The following is a 22401-nucleotide window of genomic DNA, read 5'->3' on the forward strand; positions in this document are numbered from 1 at the left end:
TTATTGTTATATTAAAAATATTAAAGAAGTTCAATAGCAGGATTATTTTCACATCGTAAACTAGTTTTAAAGCCAGAATTACATGCCCCTTAATGTCTCCCAAAGTTTCAGATCCCAGTTACTGATAAAGGGCCAGATCAGGATTTTTAGCATCTTATAAATTGGGGTAAAGCACTGTATAATTGGACGAAAGGCAGAAAAATATCTGAACAATGATGAAAGGTCAAATTCCACTCTGCCTCTATCTCTCTGAGGTGTGCTCTTACTTGAATGTGGGTAGATGGAGAAGATATGCAGAGGATGCCCCTGAAAAAAAGATTCTGTCCCCAGAAAAGTTGGCAATCTGCTATTTTTAGTTATGCTCTTTTTCTTCTCAGTATATTTCTCAATGTCTTTTACACGTGATCTCAGCCAAAAGGCCGAGAAGCGATCTCAATTTCTTTTTTAAAAATCCAAAAAAATTTACATTTGACTTTAGGTCCATTAATCATTTCAAAAATACATCATGTGGACAAATTTCCTCAAAATTGTTACATTGTTGTCAATGTTTTGACAATGATGTGCAATTTTTTAAAAACTCAACCTCAGTAGACTCTAGAGAATTTTACCAGCCAAAATCAAAAACAGAACTGTAAAACAGATTTTCTTATTTAAAGAAACATAAGACAGTTTGATTCCTACCATTTCTTATAGTTTTCCAAGAGTAAAATTAAATTTGGAATGAAGAAAGATAAACCCCTTACCTGTTGGAAGGTGCAGTGTTATGTTGTTGCAAAAATCTGTGAAGCAGCATTCGGTTTTGGTAACATTGTTGGAACTATGACAGAAGACTTGAGCATTCAGTTCTGGAAGGGAGACACAGGATTTGATCACCTGTTCTTTTCCATTGGTTAGCATGACTGATGCCCAACATGCTCCTTCTGTTTGGCAGGTAAAGTTTGAAGAATCACACAAAAGACATACACACTTCAGTCCTGGAAAGAGTAAGGTAAAAAGATTTAAAATACAAAAGACATCATGCTACTTTACTTGATAATACCTCAGAATATAAATTCAATCTTAATGAAAATGGAAAAGGGGTTTAAATAAAAACACTTGCTAAACACATGCTAAGCTCTTACTCCCGCTCCATCATGTATTTCACTAAACATCCTGTCCAATTATCATTTACTATTGCTAATATTTTTGTGATTTATTCAGTTGCTACTATATTTAAAGCATTTTTCCCATCCATGCTCTAAATACCCCCTTATTAAGTTCAATCAGCTCATTCCTAAATCAATAGCTCCTAGGAAATGCTAGGAAACAGTATCACAGCAACCAAGAGGAGCTGTCCAGCAACACTCACAGAACATTAAAGTGGGGTTATGGCAGCTGTGTAACCAAACAATTCAGTGTGTTCTGTTCATTTGCGCTCCTTCCTTTAAACTTTTAAGCAAATGTGCTAAACGCAAAGCTAACCATAGACATTTATGTCTCTAAAAAATAGTTGTGACACTTTATATTTATTTTCTGTGATACTTTAACACAATTGTTGTCATAGTTCCTTTAAGACATTGGTGAGCCACTATATTTCCCCTCTTCACTAAAGAACATATATTAGAATGAATCATCTGAACAGACACCATGACCTTCAGGTAATTTTCTTTAATTCACACATCCAGTCCATAAAGTAAGGCACACCAATAATAGAATTTAGAATATCGATACCAATACAACTGTGAAAAATTACACTTTGTTAAACTAATCTGTTCACTATCTACACCTCTCCAACATTCTCCACTTATTACACACACACACACACACAGTCACCACTAAGTCACATGTCCAAAGCAGTGCCTATTTATGTTTTGATGTAAAATATTCATCAGCATGAAGCATCTAGTGGTTGTGAGTTATTTATTCAAATTTTATTTAAATATATTGTTTCTAAATAGCATAACACTAAATAAGCTTTGTATTACTGTTTTAAAATTCTTTAAATTTCAATAGCTTGAGGAGTACAAGTTGTTTTGGGTTACATGGGTGAACTGTATAACAATGAAGTCTCAGTTTTCAGTGTACCCATCACCTGAATAGTGTACATTGTACTCAATAGATAATTTTTCATTCCTAACCTCCCTCCCACCCTCTCCCACCTCCTGAGTCTCTAATATCCTTTACATCTCCCTGTTTGCCTTTGCATACTCATAGCTTAGCTCCCTCTTATTAGTGAGGACATACAGTATTTTGTTTTCTGCTTTTGAGTTACTTCACTTAGGATAATGGCCTCCATTTCCATCAAAAGTCGCTGCAAAAGACATTATTTCATTCTTTTTTATGGCTGAGTTGTAGTCTATGGTATATACACACACACACACACAAACATACACACCATATATATACGTGTGTGTGTATATATATACATGTGTGTATATATACGTGTGTGCATATATATATACATGTGTGCATATATATATATGCACATACACATACACACGTTTTTATTCATTTATCGGTTGATGGGCACTTATGTTGATGCTGTATCTTTGCAATGTGAACTGTGCTGACATAAACATACATGTGCAGGTATCTTTTTGATAACCCAATAGTGGGATTGCTGGATCAAATGGCAGTTCCATTTTTAGTTCTTTGAGAACTCTCCATACTGTTTTCCATAGACATTGTAATAATTTAAATTCCCATCAGCAGGGTATAAGCATTTGCTTTTCACCATATCCACACCAACATCTATTGTTTTTTGACTTTTTAATGGTGACCATTCCGGCTGGGGTAAGCTGATATCTCACTGTTATTTTAATTTGCATTTCCCTGGTGATTAAAGGTGTTGAACATTTTTTCATATATTTGTTAGCCATTTGTATGTCTTCTTTTGAGAAGTGTTTGTTCATGTCATTTGCCCACTTTTTAATGGGATTATTTGCTTTTATCTTGCTGATTCTCTTGAGTTCCTTGTAGATTCTGGATACATCCTTTTTTGGATGTATACTTTGCAAATATTTTCTGCCATTCTATAGGTTATCTGTTTATTCTATTATTTCTTTGTGCAGAGATATAGATGACACAAACATATGGAAAAACATCCATGCTCATAGATTGGAAGAATCAATATTGTGAAAATGACCATGCTGCCCAAAGCATTCTACAGATTCAGTGCAATTCCTATCAAAATACATCATTTTTCACAGAATTAGAAAAAAAATCCTAAAATTTTTATGGAATCAAAAAAGAGCCTGAATAGCCAAAGTAATCCTAAGCAAAAAGCACAAATCTGGAAGCATCACATTACCCAACTTCAAATTATTCTATAAATACAGGGCTACAGTAACCAAAATGGCATGGTACTGGTATAAAAGTAGACACATAGACCAATGAAACAGATTAGAGAATCCAGAAATAAAGCTACATACTTACAACCAACTGATCTCCGACAAAGCATACAAAAACACACACTGGGGTAAGGATACTCTATTCAATAAATGGTGCTTGGAAAAGTGGATAGCTACGCGTAGAAGAAACTGGATCTTCCTCTCATATTATACAAAAATTAACTCAAGATGAACTAAAGACTTAACTCTAAGCCCTAAAACAAGAAAAATTCTAGAAGAAAACCTACAAAGACAAACTATTCTCAACATTCCCTAGGTAAAACATTTATGACTAAGACCCCAAAAGCAAATGCAACAAAAACAAAAATAAATAAATATATTATTAATGTTATGAACTTTTCGTTAAATCACAATTGTCCTCCCATAATTATCTAAATGTGCAAATTTTTACTATATAATCATTGTCAGTAAAACTAAAGTTTTAAATTGCTAATTGTTCAAATGGAAGTTGATTTTACACTTGTAAAATATTTGATACATAAATAACAACTTTTACTTAACTTCAAATACAGATATGGGAGCAAAAATGGGTACTATTCCTATATAACTGAATATTTAACAAAGAACAAATTCTATATCAATCATATAGAAATTATTCTCTTCTATCAATAATTTTTCTTAACTGATGAAGCATCATTTCTAAAAACATTTTTAATACTGGTATCCTAAGGGAAATACAATCTTAAAATAAAATACTGTTTTGTTATCAACACTGAACCAAGCATAACAGCTCACTTTCCTATTTATTCCAGTAGTGATCAACATTAATAAATATACTTTGTCATCAATATTTATGTGATACAGAAGAACCATATATTCTAACTTGATGGGGATTCTATAGAGCTATATAGATAAAATCTAGTGCTTTAGAACATGTTTCAAGGCACTTTCCTTGCAAAAAGAGAACTCATGGGCAACCATTCATCTAGGTTTCTACTGACAATGAAATCTTTCTAGCATTCTCCAGTTCCAATCTTAGAAATTTGATTATACTGGCTTTGCAATCTTAGGCATTACTTTGTCTCCTGTACCTCCATTTTCTTATATGAAAGGCAGGACTAATAATAATATATCTCCTCATAACGTTGTTGTGGAGCATAAATTAGTTAACCTGTGTAAAGCCCTTAGACAAATCTCTGGCACATAGGAAATACTATATAAAGACTTAGGGACTATCTCTCCTACTACTGAAGGAGGTAAAGCCAGTTGCCTTATGCAAACAAGCAAAACAATCAAAATACATTTGTAACCCATAAAGGAATAGCCAAATGAACTAGGGTGCAGAGACCATTTAAAAGCCATAATAAAGAAATGCATCTCTTTCTGCTCTGTCAAGAGTGATTTGACTGCTCTCCTTCTTTTAATGACCCAGACTAGATTCTAGATGGTCACACAGCAGGTAGTATCTGGTGACGGTCCAGCCAAAGAATTCAGGAAAAGACAAAAGTTCCAGCCCTCACTCTGTCACTAACTTGCTGATTGACTTTGGAGAAGACATTTAATCTTACAGAGTCTCAATGTTGTTCTCTGAAAATAGAAAATGAATAGCATAGGGAAAGTGGGTCTAAAAATCTTAAACTCTTACATAACACCAATATTTTATGACCGTACTTATTTACACCTTATGGAAATCTACAATTACAAAATAGGAAAACTCATTTAATGTTAACTCAATTGCTGAACTATGGTTATTCTTCACTTTCATATTTTAAGGTGCTAAAGGTAGGAAAAAGAGTAACTCTTCCAACACACAATCTCAAACCATTTGTCACTAGACATTTCATCAGAATCTCCTTGGACGCTCTATTTCCAAGAGAAGCTTAGCAACTGACACAACCAACTAAAGAATATGAATCTGCTGAGTGAAGACAAACATAAAGCACTCAACAATTAAATATATGTTAGTTTCACATGCATTCATCATCTCATATAATCCCACTGCAACTGTGGGAGTTAGTTGTCACTATCTCCATTTCATATATAACAAAATGAGGCTGAAAAAGATAAAGTGACTGACTTATGTAACAGTCTCTGGACTAGTCAAGCAAAGGTACCATTTTTAATGGCACCTTACTCATGAAAGGTGCCATAAAAAAAAATGGGTATGTGAACAATTCTCCCACCCCACAAATTTCTAGCAATTGTGAAAAAAATAGAATTCTAATACAGCAGAAAGAAGCTGTTAACGAATTAACAATTGAAAACTAGGATTCTGATCGGTATTATCCTAATAGCCTTTAAAACACAGTTGGTGTTTTTGAAACGAATTCTACCTGCCTATTTTCTGAGGGGACATGCAGTCAAATAAAATTCAGTATCATGTGCCTTGCATCTAAAATAAATAATCTCACCTTACAGCTTTATCTAAATTCTGTATTAAGTAAGGCTCTGAGTACATAATCTGATACTTTCTTTTTGAAGCACTACTGGCTCCTTATAAAAATGATTACATAATAGTTCTTAGCAAGAAATTATGCAGATATTCACTAAATATTTAACAAGCTATAAAAATTTACTTTGGTTAAAAGTAAAAGGTACAAATCATAAGAATAATATATACCTAGGTGATATAGTTAAGACACAAAGTGACAGCTTACTTTAAATCTTGCATGATGAAAAACACTGGCAAAATTGAGGATTTGTTAATGATAATGGCTTCAAACATCTGCTAAATGTTCCCATTTATTCCAGTTCAGCTGGCAGTACGATAGGACTGACAGCGAACAAACAGCAAACTAAATAGGACCTAAGATGAATAAGTAACATACAACATACTCGGACTCTCATATTTCATTTCGCACCAGTCCACTATATCACTGCATTTGACATATAATTCAACTATATTTATATACCATCCTCAACATAGAACCTTTGTGCTGCCAATTACAATATAAGTTGCCATTAGTGATTAGACATGATTTCGTATTTTGTCTTTTTCAAAAAAAACTGATGTTCATTGAGTTAATTATACTACAATATTCTGTGACAGAACAAATCTGGTTGTTAGCAGGCAGTAGTCTTGTCTCATGTTTATTTTATACTTTCCCATTACAATGTACTTGAGTCCTATGGAAAGGGGCAGCAAATGAGGTTGAAGAAGGAAAACAATTACCCATAATAAGGAGGTTTATTAGATTTTTCACCACAAGGAAGATTGTACTTTGCTTTTGTCTCCTCCTACCCCTTTAATTATCCCCTTTTATCCACTCTGCCAATTCGTCTCTAAAAGGCAAGACATCTGTTACCCACAAGACATCTGTTACCCACATCAACTAAAGGATGTGCACATTCCTAACCAACCAGAAAATAAATATTCATCCATATTTACATGTGATGGCTAGCACACCCTGGTGTCCAGAAATATAAAAACCATCTGACTACAAAAAAGAACCAAATTCGTTGATCTGCATTTATGTGCTATTCTTATTAGAAAGCCAAATATTTATCTGGCAAATATTAGGTGCTTTGAATTAGACAGTATTTTCAATATATTGGTTACATATTACTATGTTCCCTATGTTTGGGGTCTATATGCTAAAATTAACCAGTGCTTAACATAAACATCTGACATAAACTCTTTCTTCTTTTCCAGACATCAGTTTATTCAGTTTCTCTAGTTTTAGACCAGGCTATGAAACGCAAAATATTTTTTTTAATTCAGAAAACCGTCTCGGATTTGACCTGCTGAATATGTAATCTTTTCATCATTTGCAGGCTTCTGAGTTAACAAAGGGAACAATTCAAGCTTTTCAGTGTGCTGAATATGAAAAGTACAGCAGCAGGAAAGAAGCCAGGAAAACTAGCACTAGTAAATCTGAAGGAAAGCCAGACAGGGTCAAAGAAAATCAGGCAAAGATCTAGCTTCCTTTTCTATTCCTTGTCAAAATTTTATTTTCTTGTCATGTGGTCATTTCAAAGCATTCGCCTTTCTTAATGGTAAGGAAAAATAGAACAAAGAATGAAAATAGCATTAATAAAATATGGTCAATATAAATGCAAACTTTTAGGTCAAATGAGCTTTCAATAAAGATTCAGCTGGTAGAAATACTCCTTCTCAGGCTGCAACCAAAAATTTCAGAACTCCACAAATAAGGGAAGACACCCATCACAAAGAAAAACTTTGCACAAAGTAGCAATTACGTTCCCCATTAAAGGTTTAGAGCTGAGAAGGAATGAAACCAGCAGGGATTCTGTCCAGGAGAACTGCTTAAACTTTCAGCTGTAGTGCTCAATTTAGTTAGAGTTCAGCATTGTAAATTATTCGTACTAACCATTTGGAATTTTCTCAGTCCAAAGGCAACATTGATTGAAACTCGAGGTTTTAGCTCACCTGACCACCAGCCACCTGAGACTTTAGACAAGTTCCCCAATCTCTCTAGATCTTATCTTCCTCACCTGTAAAATGAGGAGGTCAAGAAGCAGGCTAGAAGACTTCTAAAGACCCCTCCAGTTCTCTAGTCCTCTGCTACTCTGAACTTCTGTCACAGTTCTCAACATAAGTGACTTAAGGATTACCTATGATAGATGAAAAGAGAGAGCTGGGGTTAGGGATGTGAACAGGATTGGTCTGTGCCCCCAAATTCACACGCTGCTGTTTCAGAGGGTGAGAGAATTCTACTGGTTTCTAAATCAGCAAAACTTCTCCAATTAATGTTAAAGATTGTTTATCTTGTACTATATGTACTACACGAGAATTGAATGTTCTTTCCAATATCAGCATGAAATTTGGGGGCGATGGGGGGAAAGTGATGGAGGCCTGAAAATGTTCATAGCCTCTCTGAGTTATGTGAGACATCTAGAGACTGTTGCTGAGTCCCTCAATCTTAGTATCCACAGGATCACAGAAACGGTATGCAAGACCAAAAGCAACTCAAAAGAGCACCACACTTCAGCAATCTGAATACTCTACATTCTACTAAGTAGATATGAAAACGTTTCCCAAAAATATTTCAATGGCTGACAGCAATTAGAGCTTAAAACTGACTAGAATGATGTTATTTATTTACTTATTGCCTCAAAACTTTGAATACATATGGAAAGGACACGTATGATGGCACAATGTCACAAAGCTTTTAGTGCAATTTTAAAACTTAACGGGAAAATTTCTATTTAGCATTTTTGCTTATCAGCGTGGTGATTAACTGAAAGTTTCACCTTTCAAAGAAGGCTTTTTCCAGAAATACCATTAATAACCTTTGCTGCTAAGCTCCTCCAGTGTGGGACAATTAGTAATCAACCATAAAGGGATACAATATAATCAAAATGGTTCGTGACAAAATTATTTGTGTGGATTCTCTTAAAACATCCCTTTGAAAGGATGAAAATGCAGGATTCATAGATAGGAAGATGGCAGCCTTCTCCTTCCTGCCTTTGGAAGTCAAGGCATGAGTGGGCAACAGGCTAGCAGGGGTGGCAGTTGGTGATAACTGCTCTTGGGTATATAGCAGTGTTTCCAAGGCTTAATCTTTGTTTCCTTAAGGAGGATACAGCCTATCTGGAGTCCTCTGGCCCAGTTTAGACTTTGCAGCCATGTAGGGGAAAAAACAGACCCTATTTGAAGGGTCAAAGAAAAGAGTATTCCCAATCACAGGACACGTTTCCTCTGCCACTCCTCACATACAATTCTTGCTTGGTTTGAAAGGTTATTTTCTTACCCTGGCAGCCTAAATGGTTCCTCATCAAACTGTTCCCCAGTAGTTGGGGTTTCTTAATCTACTGTCTTCTGCTTTGGAGAATATTGGTGTTTAATGGATTCCAATTACATTTAGAATAAAGCAAAATCCACAATCATTATCATGACCTGATAGGCTAATAGTCTGGGTTCATCCCACTCATCCAACCTCATCTCTCATAACTCAGCCTTCCGGAGCACTTGTCTCCTTTTCGCAGCTGTGATATAACAAGTTTCCCACCTCATGGCCTTTACTCATCTTGTTCCCTTTACCTGTAGTGCTCTCCCCTTTCTTCTCATTCTCCAGGTCTTAGCTCAAATGTCACCACCTCAGAGAAATCTTCAGTGACTACCCTTGCTCAAGGATCTGCTCCCCATCCTTCCTGCTACGTATCACAATCTATAATTCGCTTTTTTAATTGCATTAGCCCCACTAGAATGAAAATTTCATGAGGGCAGGGCCTTTCTCCTGTTTTATCTACTATCACTTCCCCAACATTTAGAATAGGGTCTGGCAGTGTGGTAAAATTCAATAAAGATGTATTGAATTACAAATTGTAGAAAACTGCAAAGTACAGAAGAAATTTTTGTCCATGCTATTTATCTCTTGGATGAATTTTAAAGTTCATTCTCAGTTTGAAAGAGGTTTTTATAAAGATAGAATAGAATAGAATAGAATAGAATAGAATAGAACAGAATAGAAATATAGAATATATATAGAAATCCTTTGTCATATGTGTTACATATAGCTTTTCCCACTTTCATATTTATTTGCTTTTTCCCTAACACATTACCTTCATTATTTGGGGGGTAGGGGGCGGAAAGATACTTACCCCTTGTCAAAAAGAAGTCAGGTAATACACATAAAGAAGGAAGTAAAATAAAATACATCACCCTTAATCCCAAATCCCCCAAACCACTACTGTATACAACCTCTCCAAATATTACTTTGTGGAGTTTCACACTAGATATGCATAGTGATGTTCTCATTAAAATCCTAATAACATGATAGACACAAACTGTGTCTATCAATATTTTACTCTGCAATTTATTTTGCTTTAAAGCTTAGAAAATCTCCCATCCAGATATTTTCTAGTCAATATTTTCTTCCAGTTTCTGATCTGTTTCTTAGACACTTAAATATATATGCAATTTTGACATGGATCATCCAAATCATAGATAATATACAAATCTCCTTGACATTAGTAAGTGAATTACTTTCTGGCAAGTCTTTAGATAAATTTTTTAAACCATTATTTAAAGAGTACTTTACTATATGCCAAACTCTTTGGCAAAGAGTCAAGGCAGTGAGGGAGGGAGAGAGGAGACAGAAAAGGTATGCACTAAAGCAACTTGACCGTGTAGGTTAAAGGATGTTAGGACAGTGTGGTAAACTGAGCCAGGGACACATCTAGGAGCTGTGAGCTGCGTTGGGACACAGAAGTGAAGCACTACTGAATCGGGCTGGTGCTGAGGGTAAGAGATAGGGGCAGGGGCGGGAAGGTTTCTTGGAGGTGAATCTTGAGAAGCATACCTGTTCACCCTTCCTGCCGTTTGGAGGACGAGTCCCAGCCTATCCTCTCAGTAGTCCTCCAAGACGGTCCAGAGAGCACCCACCAGCCTGAGGAAACCGCGGCAGTCCTCCCCCACCAGGCAGTGTGGAAATACCTCCTGCTGCGAGGCGGCACCGCATGGACACTAACTGCCCCCACTTTGTCAACGGGTTTGGTAACACTCACTGCCCCAGTGGAACTCCATTCTCGGTCCCCAGCCCGCTCCCCACCCCAACAATGACCTTGGCACCCCGACCCACCCCCGCGGAGCTCCCCTTGCCTGGACTTGCAGGTTGGAGCTCGGAGCCCTACCCCAGAGCAGCGGTCAGCGGCTTCCGCCTCCCCTTCGTCTGATGAATTTGCGAACGGGCACCCTGGGGTCGCCGGGACGCCCTAGCTGTCCGCTGGACCTTGGTGCAGTGAATTCGGCCCCAACGACAGCTCCCGTGGGGCTCAGCCACCTGCCCGAGGGCAGCGCAACGTGCTCCGACGGCTTCCCGGCGCACCAGGGTACCATCTAGTGGCAGCAGAGGCAGGACGCAGGCTATTTTTTATAGAATGACCTCCACTCAGGATTAGCATTTCTCAAGCATTTTAAAACCTGTGTGTCTTTAAAATAACCATAAAATGTCACACTCTCGATTTTGTTATCTGAAATTTTAAAATAAAATGCCTTGTCTAGAAGCAAATCAATGCGGTGATGATTTGATGACGCTTTTTCATTTGGAAATAGTGGCCCTCCACTCTCCAGCACCCTTGAAGATCACCATTTTAGCCTGGGAGGACTTGCTAGACCGGTATTTATTGAGAGAAATCTCTTGTTTGAACCAAAAGATTCCACCTATCCAAATACTGCCAGTGAAGTCTTTCCAAATTGTAAGAAGAAATGAGAAACTAATAAGCCCTTAATGTGTATTATAATTTGCATATTCTTGGGAGGCCGAGACGGGCGGATCACGAGGTCAGGGGATCGAGACCATCCTGGCTAACACGGTGAAACACTGTCTAAAAATACAAACCCTACTAAAAATACAAAAAATTAGCCGGGCATGGCGGCGGGCGCCTGTAGTCCCAGCTACTCGGGAGGCTGAGGCAGGAGAATGGCGTGAACCCGGTAGGCGGAGCTTGCAGTGAGCCGAGATTGCGCCACTGAACTTCAGCCTGGGCGACAGAGCGAGACTCTGTCTCAAAATAATAATAATAATTATTATTATTATTATTTTATAATTATTTGCATATTCACGTAGGTCCTCTTGGTCTTATAGCTGTTATATTTACGCTCACATAAAATCATACCTGATAATGGTGGTTACCAGATTTGGAAATTACACTGACCAGTAAAATTTCAAAAATAATTTGGGGACCCAACCAAGGGTTACATCAAATTTTTGTGTTGTCAAGGAAGAACATTGAAAAAAAAAAATCGGTGGCTCATGCCTGTAATCCCAGCACTTTGGGAGGCCAAAGCGGGCAGATCGTGAGGTCAGGAGATCCAGACCATCCTGGCTAACATGGTGAAACCCCATCTCTACTAAAAATACAGAAAATTAGCCGGGCATGGTGGCGGGCGCCTGTAGTCCCAGCTACTCGGGAGGCTGAGGCAGGAGAATGGCGTGAACCCAAGAGGCGGAGCTTGCAGTGAGCCAATACTGCACCACTGCACTCCAGCCTGGGCAACACAGTGAGACTCCATCTAAAAAAAAAAAAAAAAGCATCCTCTATTACCATCATTTCAAAAAAGAAGTCAATTCACATGATTTAATCATTTCACACTGTATACATATCAAAACAACACATTATACCTCACAAATATATACAATTATGATTTGTTAATTAAAATATTTATTAAAACAATAAAATAGCTCACATTAAAAAAAGAAAAAAGAGCATTATAATACCAATTAAGAAAGTAAAGACATAAATCCCAGAATTAAGGTCTGACTTTACCAAACTCAAGGATATCTTTTAAAAAATTTCAAATGTGGATAAATATAATTGCATTTTATAATGTTACATTTCTTTTATTTCTTTTAATGGTCTTTTTTTTTTTTTTTTTTTTAATGAAGTCTCACTCTGTCGCCCATACTGGAGTACAGTGGCACAACCTCGCCTCACTGCAACCTCCACCTCCTGGTTTCAAGTGATTCTCCTGCCTCAGCCTTCCGAGTAGCTGGGATTACAGGCGCTCACCACCAAGCTCCGCTAATTTTGTATTTTTAGTAGAGGTAGGGTTTCCACCATGTTGGCCAGGCTGGTCTCGAACTCCTGACCTCAAATGATCCATCCATCTCGGCCTCCCAAAGTGCTGGGACTGCAGGAGTGAGTCACCCGCCCAGCTTTAACAGCCTTTTTCTAATAAAAATTATTAATCGAGGGGTTGACTGCATCAGAAAGTGGAGCTGAGTGTCCAACCTGTTATTATTCCAACCTATTGTGTTCACAATGAATGGCCATACTCCACATGGAAATGCTGTCTCAAGTGGAAGGGGCAATTTTCTGTAGTGCTATTTTTACTCAATATGGAATATTCTGGAAACTGAAAAAAGCTGAATAGTCCGGGCACAGTGGTTCACGCCTGTAATCCCAGCACTTTGGGAGGCCAAGGCAGGCGGATCATGAGATCAGGAGACTGAGACCATCCTGGCTAACACAGTGAAACCCCATCTCTACTAAAAATACAAAAAATTAGCTGGGCGTGGTGGTGGGCGCCTGTAGTTCCGGCTACTCGGGAGGCTAAGGCAGGAGAAGGGCGTGAACCCGAGAGGCGAAGCTTGCAGTGAGCCGAGATGGCGCCAATACACTCCAGCCTGAGTTCAAAAACAAACAAACAAAAGCTGAATAATAATAGCCACCCACTCCAAGCAACAGAGAAAGCTAATAATGGCCGACCAGGTGTCTAGCTAACAAGGCACATCTCTGCCCAGGGAACAGAGCTGCTGAGCTTTCCTGGCTCAACAAACTCACTCTAGATAGATGTTCACCTACCAGAAATTCACTTGGCAATGCCTCCATCAGTACTGGAGCACAAATCTTAACAGTGTATTTGATCAGCCTGCACACGTTGGTCTATTTTACAGAACTTGGAAGATAGTATGCATTTTCTAAAGTAGTACAGTCTTGTGTTCAATATATTGCTTGTCAAGTCTATGATTTACTTGATGATTAACTCCTGATCAAGAATACACCATACACTTTTAACACTGTTTCTACAGAAAATGATTACCAATTATAATCAACTCCTGAAGGATACTATTTCCAGCAATATCTTGCAGTGGTAAGCAGGGATTGCTACTCTGTAGCATGGAGAAGTGAACCTGTGTAAAGAAAAAACACCACAGGATCCCTAATCCAGTCCAGGGCATTTAGGGAACAAGTTAAGAGACTTGGGGTTCTAATCCTAGTTCTAGTAATATGGCCTCTGGGTCTTATGTGTTCAACTGATCTGTTTAAGAAAGAATTCAATTAAATGATCTCTAATGTGCCTTTCAGTTGTAACATTCTATAACCCTAAAAGCAGAAGGCATCAATGGCCACCATCCAGTATCAGAAAGAGCAACAGGAGTGACAGCATACCCAGAAAACCAAGTTGTTGCCCTAGAATCACAGTTAGGGAAGAAAACTGTTCAGGAGAATAATGTATTCTGATAAAGACTGACATGAATAATCAGAGTTCATATTTTGAAGGTCTGTTCAGTCAGTGAGATCTAGTTTTGTGTTTTCAAACTCTATTAAAATAGAGAACATAGAAACCAAATGAGAGAAGAGCAGAGTTCAGTGATGAAAGGAGTATATGGCATAATCAATCTATTTGGGAAATATGCCATGAAATGCAAAAAAAACAATTAACCACAAAAAATATTAAGTTCCAAACTAAAAGCTAAGAAAGCTCTGACTTGTTAAGCAGAAGCAACTAAAAGTAATCAGTAAGTAATCAACAATTAATAGTCATATTATGCAGTTACAGGATTGAAGAGATACAAAAACAGAACTGTCTGTCTCAAGTTTAGAATGAAAGTAGCAAAGAAAATTGAAAAGGTAAAGTCCTCAAGGGTTCTCAGGGGCTCACTCGTCAGAAATTTTTACCACAATCCACAGCTGCATATTTATATATGATCAGATATGGTAAAGAATAGATAATTCTCAATCTAGAAATAAAAGGAAACTATCCTAAGAAGCTGATCTAGCTAAAAAATAGAGTGGCAAGCTCAGAGTTGAAAAGGGAAGAGGAGGACAAGTGATTTGGAAGAATCTTTTTGTTTCATTAAGGCTGATCCTAGCTGAGCATCTTTCCAACATTGACCATGAGGCTCAAAAGTTTAGTCTGCATAATATGAAGAACTCATATACTGTGCAAACATAAAAAGGGCAGCATCACCTACCACTCCCTTCAAAGAAGATGGGTGGGAAAGGGAGCTGATGAATGGGGAGCACATTTTAAAAATCCACAATGCTTTTTTAAAATATAATTCTTAGACTTCTAGGAATTATCATAACTATTTCAGAAGGTAGGTTACTGGCCAGGTGCAGTGGCTTGCACCTGCAATTCCAGCACTTTGGGAGGCTGAGGCGGGTGGATCACTTGAGGTCAGGAGTTCGAGACCAGCCTAGCCAACATGGTGAAACCCCGTCTCTACTAAAAATATAAAATTAGCCAGGCATGGTGGCAGGCTTCTGTAATCCCAGTTACTCAGGAGGCTGAGGCACGAGAATCACTTGAACCTGGGAGGCAGAGGTTGCAGTGAGCCGAGATTGCACCACTGCACTCCAGCCTGGGTGATAAAAAAAGATAGTCTCAAAAAATAAAAATAAAAATAAACTAAAAAAAGAAGGTAGGTTACCTGGCTTCTCCTGGTTCCTTTTATCTATCAAGATACTGTTAAGTAACGTAATTGCCTGTTTCTTTTTTTGCAGCTGCCCAAATATATTTCAAGACATAAAAGTATAAAAGTAAGGAAACATAAGAAAGAAGTTATAGGACCTCCAAAAAGTCTCAAAGAATTCATATTAGCCAGAAGAAAAGGAAAGTCTAAGGTAGGTCGTCTAAGTCTTGTTGCTTCTTTAATAGTGATATAAAACAAAACAAAACAAAACAAAAAACTATAGTAAAGAAACAAACGAAAACCTTGTTTTTAGCTGTGTCTGAGTTTAACATTGTTGGAATTCAGCAACGTGCAGTAAAAAAGATCCTGCACTTTGGAAGATGCCTATCTGTAGTTCTAATCCTGAGTCACCCCTAACCCTGCTGTGCAGCCTGAGAGGTTACCACACCTCTCTAAATCTGTCCATGCACTGATGAAGTAGGGATAATAATTCCTATCTCACAGGATTATTATGAAAATTTTAAAAACAGATATTCTAGATAACACATTTAACACACAACAGATGTTTAAAAAAAAAAAAAAGGAAAAAAAAGAACACCCAAAAATTAAGCTCCTGCTATTACAAGTTATGGGCTATTCAGAGCTCAACATTTAAGGCACAAACCACACTCCTTAAAAATAGCTTTCAGTGTTTCTCACAACTTTCTGGTTCTGATTAACGTTTTCCTTGGTAGTGACACTGCCACACTAAGGTGATAAAATCAGCAGCTCCAAATCAAGATAGATATTTTTGTTAAAATAAAAAAAAAATGGTATCCATACATAATGAACGGGTAGATGTATCTGGAACATTAACTCCCATATTGGTTACTACACTAATTTTTCCTTTTCAATCAATTATTTCTTGGGCCTGATAATTTCAACAGAAAAATGAACAAAGTAGATGAACAGAGAAAGAAAAGCTGTCAATAAACACGAAAAGTTTAAATCTCACTAATAATCAAAACAGAAAATTAATGCAAAGACATAACTTTCACTTGCCAAATTAGAAATGATGTTGTAAGTTATAACACCCAGAAATGGTTGGGGGGTTGGTTAATGAAATTTCATCTTCATACACAGTTGGTGGAGTATCAGTTGGTACAAACTCTTAGATGTGCAATCTGAAATATTTATCTCAAGTCTTAAAAATATTTATGATATTTGTGGTTGTATTTCTACTTCTACATGAAATAAACACAAAAGTTTCTTTAAAACTTCCATTACAGAGTTATTATTCACTAAAGTAAAAAACAGAAATAGACTAAACACCCCCAAATCAAGTAATATCCTCCTTTTTAGTAATATTTAGATTGGAACTTGCTCACTATAAATATGAAAAGTAAAATAATTAAAGATACAGGATATGTGCTCAATTTTTATACATGCATTGAAATAAATAGAATGAAACACATTCAAATATTAATAGTGGTTATCTCTGAGGTATGGGAATAAAGATGATTTTTACATTTTTCAACACCTTTTCCTAATTTCCAATAAAGAATATATTAATATTCTGTAATCAGGGATATTATTTATGAATATTATTTTGTTAAAGTTCACTTCTTGTTCCGTCAAAGTATTTAGTTCACAGGGAGTAGCTAAACATATCATAGAGACAGCTTCAGTCAGAGGCCTTTTCAGCAAAGGCCTCTAACATAATCCTGATGGTGGGATCTGGGTAAACACCCACAGGTTCGACTGCCATACTATACACCATAGCTAAAGCAAATCTGTTTTCAAGTCCAAAAATTGGAATTTGTGGTCTGAAACAGGCGAGCATACTTGAAAGCAGGGCTGTCCCTGGAAATTCAAATACATCGTCATCATAAAATGACTCCTACTCTACATGGAAACTTACCTGATCTCTGGGACATAAATAAGACTAGCCTAGTTTGATGATCTTTCCATAACTTTTCCTCTTACCTTTTAATTGTTGAGAGAGGGTTACAACAGACACAGTGACTTTCCCTGACTGAAGAAGATAATCAAGAAAATGCTGACTGCCCACTATGTGCATGGCACTGTACTCAACAAGGGGTACCTCTAATCTGACTCAGCAAAGTAGGTTTGTTAACACATTAATGAGCCTCTGTAGAAACTGCAGATGCAAGCAAAATTCTCCATAAGCAAGCTTAATTCTATAGTAAAGAGAGAAAAGGAGCCCAAGTAGCCCGTAAGTGTTCTCCTGTAGGTGATAAATGACCTTTTAAGTCTAACCAAGTGCTTTCACCTAAAAGAACAGGTGAGCAAATGTTGCATTTACAATGAGCTTTATCTGTGTATGGACAATGTCCCTGACTGCAATTTCCTTTGCTAAGAGAAGAAATCACTATTCCATGTTAACAAATTAAACATAACCTAATTTATCCTAACTTGATTTCATTTCTATCTACTTAATACCATTTTACAGAATGAAGATTATACAGACAAAAAACATTTTAATATGTACAGAAATTCCTTACTTTCAAAGAAGTTATAAAACATGGGTAAATTTTAATTATTTATAATTTTAAAATATTTCTATTTAATTAATGTTATAAGTGTACATGGCAAAAAAAAAAATAGTATAGGAAGAATTTAAAAGAAAAGCATCCATCTAGTGACCCACATCTCCCCACTCTCACTTCCCAGAGGTACCCACTTTTAACTATTGTTGTTATTATTTAGGACATTATGTTAGGACATTAATTCTAAAAATATATCTGATTAACCAATTTGAAACATAATCTGTTGACTTCCTGATCTGTATGACTTCTTAGTTTATCTATAGGCTCTCCAATTTGGGGAGGAGAGCCAGGTTTATTGAACTGTAATTTACATATAGCAATTATTACAGTAACTATTTTAATGTAGTTGTATGAGTTTTGACAACTACAATTCCATAATCCCTCCTGCCAAACTTATACTACTTTTCAGACAATTTCTCTCTCTGTCCCAACTGCTGGCAAGCACTGATATTTTCTGTTCCTATACTTTTGCCTTCTTCAGAATGTCAAACAAAGGCAGTCTTCTGAGTCTGGCTTTTTGCATTTGGTTTAAGGCATTTGAGATTTATTCACCATGTTGCATACATCAGTAGCTTTTTTGAATGCATATACAACCGTTTGTTTATCCATTCATCAGTTAAAGGACATTTGGATTTTTCCCATTTTTCTGGATTAGAAATAAATCTGTAATAAGCATTAATATACTGTTTTTATGTAAAGTAAGTTTTATTTCTCTTTGCTAAATATCTAGGAGTGGGATTACTATTTTGTATAGAAGGTGTACATTTAACTTTACATAGAATTGCCAAAGTGTTTTCCAAAGGGCTTGTATCATTTTACATTTCCACCAGTAATGTATGAGAGTTCCAGTTACTTACATATTTCATCCACTTCTTACTGAGTTGTTTCCTTATTATCGAGTTCTGAGTATTCTTTATATTTTTGGAGACAAGTGCTTTATAAGATATGTGCTTTGCAAACATTATCTCCTGGCCTGCATCTTGTCTTCTCATTCTCTTAACGGCATCTTTCAAGGAACAGAAGTTTGTAATTTTGATGAAGTCTAATTTATTCAGTATTTTTCTTTTACAGATCATGCTTTTAGTACCCTCATCTAAGAAATGTTGCCTAACCTAAGATCAAAATGTTTTCTATGTTTTCTTTTAGAAGTTTTCATAGTTTTAGATTTTATTCTTAGGTCCATTTTAGTTAATACTTGTAAACATGCAAGGGATTTTGATTTTTTATTTATTTATTTATTTATTTATTTTTGCTTATGAATGTATCCAGTGTAATTTGTTGAAAAGGCTGTTCTTTCTCCATTAAATTGCCTTTATAATTTTGTCAAAAAAATCAATTGACATATATATGTATGTAGGTCTATTTCTGGTTTCTCTATTCTATTCTGTTGATCAATGTGCCTCTCCTTTTGTCAATACCACACGGTCTTAATTATTGTAATGAATCTTGAAATAGGTACTACGAGGATTCCAACTTTGTTCTTATTTTACAAAATTGACTTGGGTATTCTCATTCCTTTGCCTTTCCCTATAAATTTTAGAATCACCTTGGTGAATTCTACATAAACTCCTGCTGAGATTTTGACTGAAACTTTGCAATCTATAGACAAATTTAGAGAAAATTAATAAATTGACAACACTGAGCAATTGATTCTGTGAATATAGTACAATGCGCCCTCAATATCCGCAGGGAATTTGTTCCATGTCTCCTGAGGATATTGAAATCCATGGATGCTCAAGTCTCTTATATAAAATGGCATAACATTTGCTTATAACCTATGGACATCCTCCCCTATACTTCATTTTACTTTTATTTAAATATTTATTGATACATAATGTCTTATAAGGCACATATCAGCGTTGGTTACACACACAGAATGTATAATAGTCAAGTCGGGGTATCTACTACCTTGAGATTTATCATTTCTACGTGTTGGTAACATTTCAAGTCCCCTCTTCTAGTTACTTTGAAATATACAATATATTGTTGGAAAGTACAGTACCCCTAATCTGCTATCAAACATTAGAACTTATTTCTTCTAAATAATTATATGTTTGCACCCATTAACAAACCCCTCTTCAGCACCCCCTCCCACTTTCCCTCCTTCCCAGCTTTTGGTATCTGTCATTCTATTCTCTATGTTCAGGAGAGCAAGTCTTTTAGCTCACATATATGAATGAGAACATATGGTATTTGTCTTTCCGTACCTGGCTTATTTCACTTGACAAAATGACCTCCAGTTCCATCATGTTGTTGCAAATAACATGGTTACATTCTGTTTTATGGCTGAACATATTCCATCATGTATGTATATCACATTTTCTTTATCCATTCATCCACTGATGGACACTTAGGCTGATTCCACAATGTAGGTTTTGAGTAGTGCTGTGATAAACATGTGAGTGCAGGTATCCCTTTGATATAGTGATTCATTTCCTTTGGATAAATACCCAGTAGTGGGATTGCTGGACTGAAGAGTAGTTCTAATTTTAGTTTTTTAAGGAAACTCCATGCTGTTTTCCATAGTGATTGTACTTGTTTACATTCCCACCCACAGTGTATAAGAGTTCACTTTTCTCTAGATACTTCACCAATATCTGTTGTTTTTTGTCTTTTTACTAATAGCCATTCTAACTGGGATGAGATGATATTTCATGGTGGTTTTGATTTGCATTTCTCTGATGATTAGTGATGTTGAGTATTTTTTTCATATACCTGTTGGCCATTTGTACGTCTTCTTTTGAGAAATGTCTATTCATAATCTTTCCCCGTTTTTAATAGGATTATTTGTTTGTTTGTTTGTTTTTACTGTTGAGTTTGGGTTCATTTTATATTCTGGATATTAGTCTCCTGTCAAATAAGAAATTACTAATATTTTCTTTCATTCAACAGGTTGTCTCTTCACTCTGTTGATTGCTTCTTTTGCTATACAGAAGCTTTTTTTAGTTTAATATAGTCCCATTTGTCTATTTTTCTTTTTGTTGCTTGTTCTTTCACAGTCTTAGCCATAAAATCCTTGCCAAGACCAATGTCATAAAGTGTCTCCCCTGTGTTTTCTTCTAGTAGTTTTATAGTTTCTGGTTTTACACTTAAATCTGTAATCCATCTTGAGTTGATTTTGTATGTAGTGAGGACTAGGGGTCCAGTTTCATTCTTCTGCATATAATTATCCACTTTTCCCAGCACCATTCATTAAAAAGGGTGTCTTTTCCCCCAATGTGTATTCACGGCAGCTTTTTTGAAGATCAGTTGGCTGTAAATACTTGGATTTATTTCTGAGTTCTCTATTCTGTTTCATTGGTCTATGCATCTATTTTTATACCAATACCATGCTGCTTGGTCACTATAGCCTTCCAATATGTTTTGAAGTCAGTTAGGATGATGTCTCCAGCTTTGCTCTTTTTTGCTTAGAATTGTTTTGGTTATCTGGGCTCTTTTTTGGTTCCATATGAATTTTAGGATTCTTTTTTTATATTTCTGTGAAAAATGACATTTGGTCACTATAGCCTTCCAATATGTTTTGAAGTCAGTCAGGATAATGTCTCCAGCTTTGCTCTTTTTGCTTAGAATTGTTTTGGTTATCTGGGCTCTTTTTTGATTCCATATGAATTTTAGGATTTTTTTTCTGTGAAAAATGATATTAGTATTTTGATAGAAATTGCATTGAATCTATAGATACCTTTAGGTAGTACGGTCATTTTAACAATACTAACTCTTCAGATCTATGAGCATGGAATGTCTTTTCATTTGTTCGTGTCCTTTTCAATTTCTTTCATCATTGTTTTCTGGTTTTTCTTGTATAGATGTTTCACATTCTTAGTTAAGTTTGTGTATGTATTTTTGTAGCTATTTTAAATGAGATTGCCTTTCTGATTTTTGCTTAGCTAATTCATTACTGAAGTATATAAATGCTACATATTTTTGAATGTCAGTTTTGTATCTTGCACCTTTACTGAATTGAACAGTTCTAGGAGTTTTTTTGGTGGAGGCTTTTGATTTTTCTAAATATAAGATCATGTCCCCTGCAAAGAGGGATGATTTTATTTCCTCATTTCCAATTTAAATGCCTTTTACTTCTTTCTCTGGTCTGACTGCTCTGGCTGGGTCTTCCAGTGCTATGTTGAAAAGGAGTGGTGAGAGTCAGCATTCTTGTCTTGTTCCAGTTCTTAGAGGAAAGGCTTTCAATTTTTCCCCATTTAGTATGATATTACCTGTCGGTTTGTCACATATTACTTTTATTATTTTGAGGTATATGCCTTCTATGCCTAGATTATTGAGAGTTTTTTTATCAAAATGAGTTGCTAAATTTTATCACTTTTTCTGCATCTATTGAAATAATCATATGATCTTTGTTCTTCATTCTGTTGATGTGAAGTATAACATTTATCAATTTGTGTATGTTGAACCATACTTGCATCC

The 22401-nt window shown here is 36.2% G+C and overlaps 1 protein-coding gene across 4 annotated transcripts in view; it reads right to left on the minus strand.

Moving 5' to 3' along the window:
* Window positions 1-22401, minus strand: part of ACVR1C (activin A receptor type 1C) — a 93512-nt gene that overhangs the window by 50567 nt on the left and 20544 nt on the right. For 3 of the 4 annotated variants that reach the window (XM_025404764.1, XM_025404763.1, XM_025404761.1), the window contains exon 2: window positions 744-974. In XM_025404764.1, the coding sequence (XP_025260549.1) occupies window positions 744-974 (231 nt within the window). Of the gene's footprint in view, window positions 1-743; window positions 975-10893; window positions 11095-22401 lie in introns of those variants that run through there. The other variant, XM_025404762.1, reaches the window with a different exon arrangement.

This window comes from Theropithecus gelada, chromosome 12, assembly GCF_003255815.1.
Source record: "Theropithecus gelada isolate Dixy chromosome 12, Tgel_1.0, whole genome shotgun sequence".
NCBI classification, from domain to species: domain Eukaryota; kingdom Metazoa; phylum Chordata; class Mammalia; order Primates; family Cercopithecidae; genus Theropithecus; species Theropithecus gelada.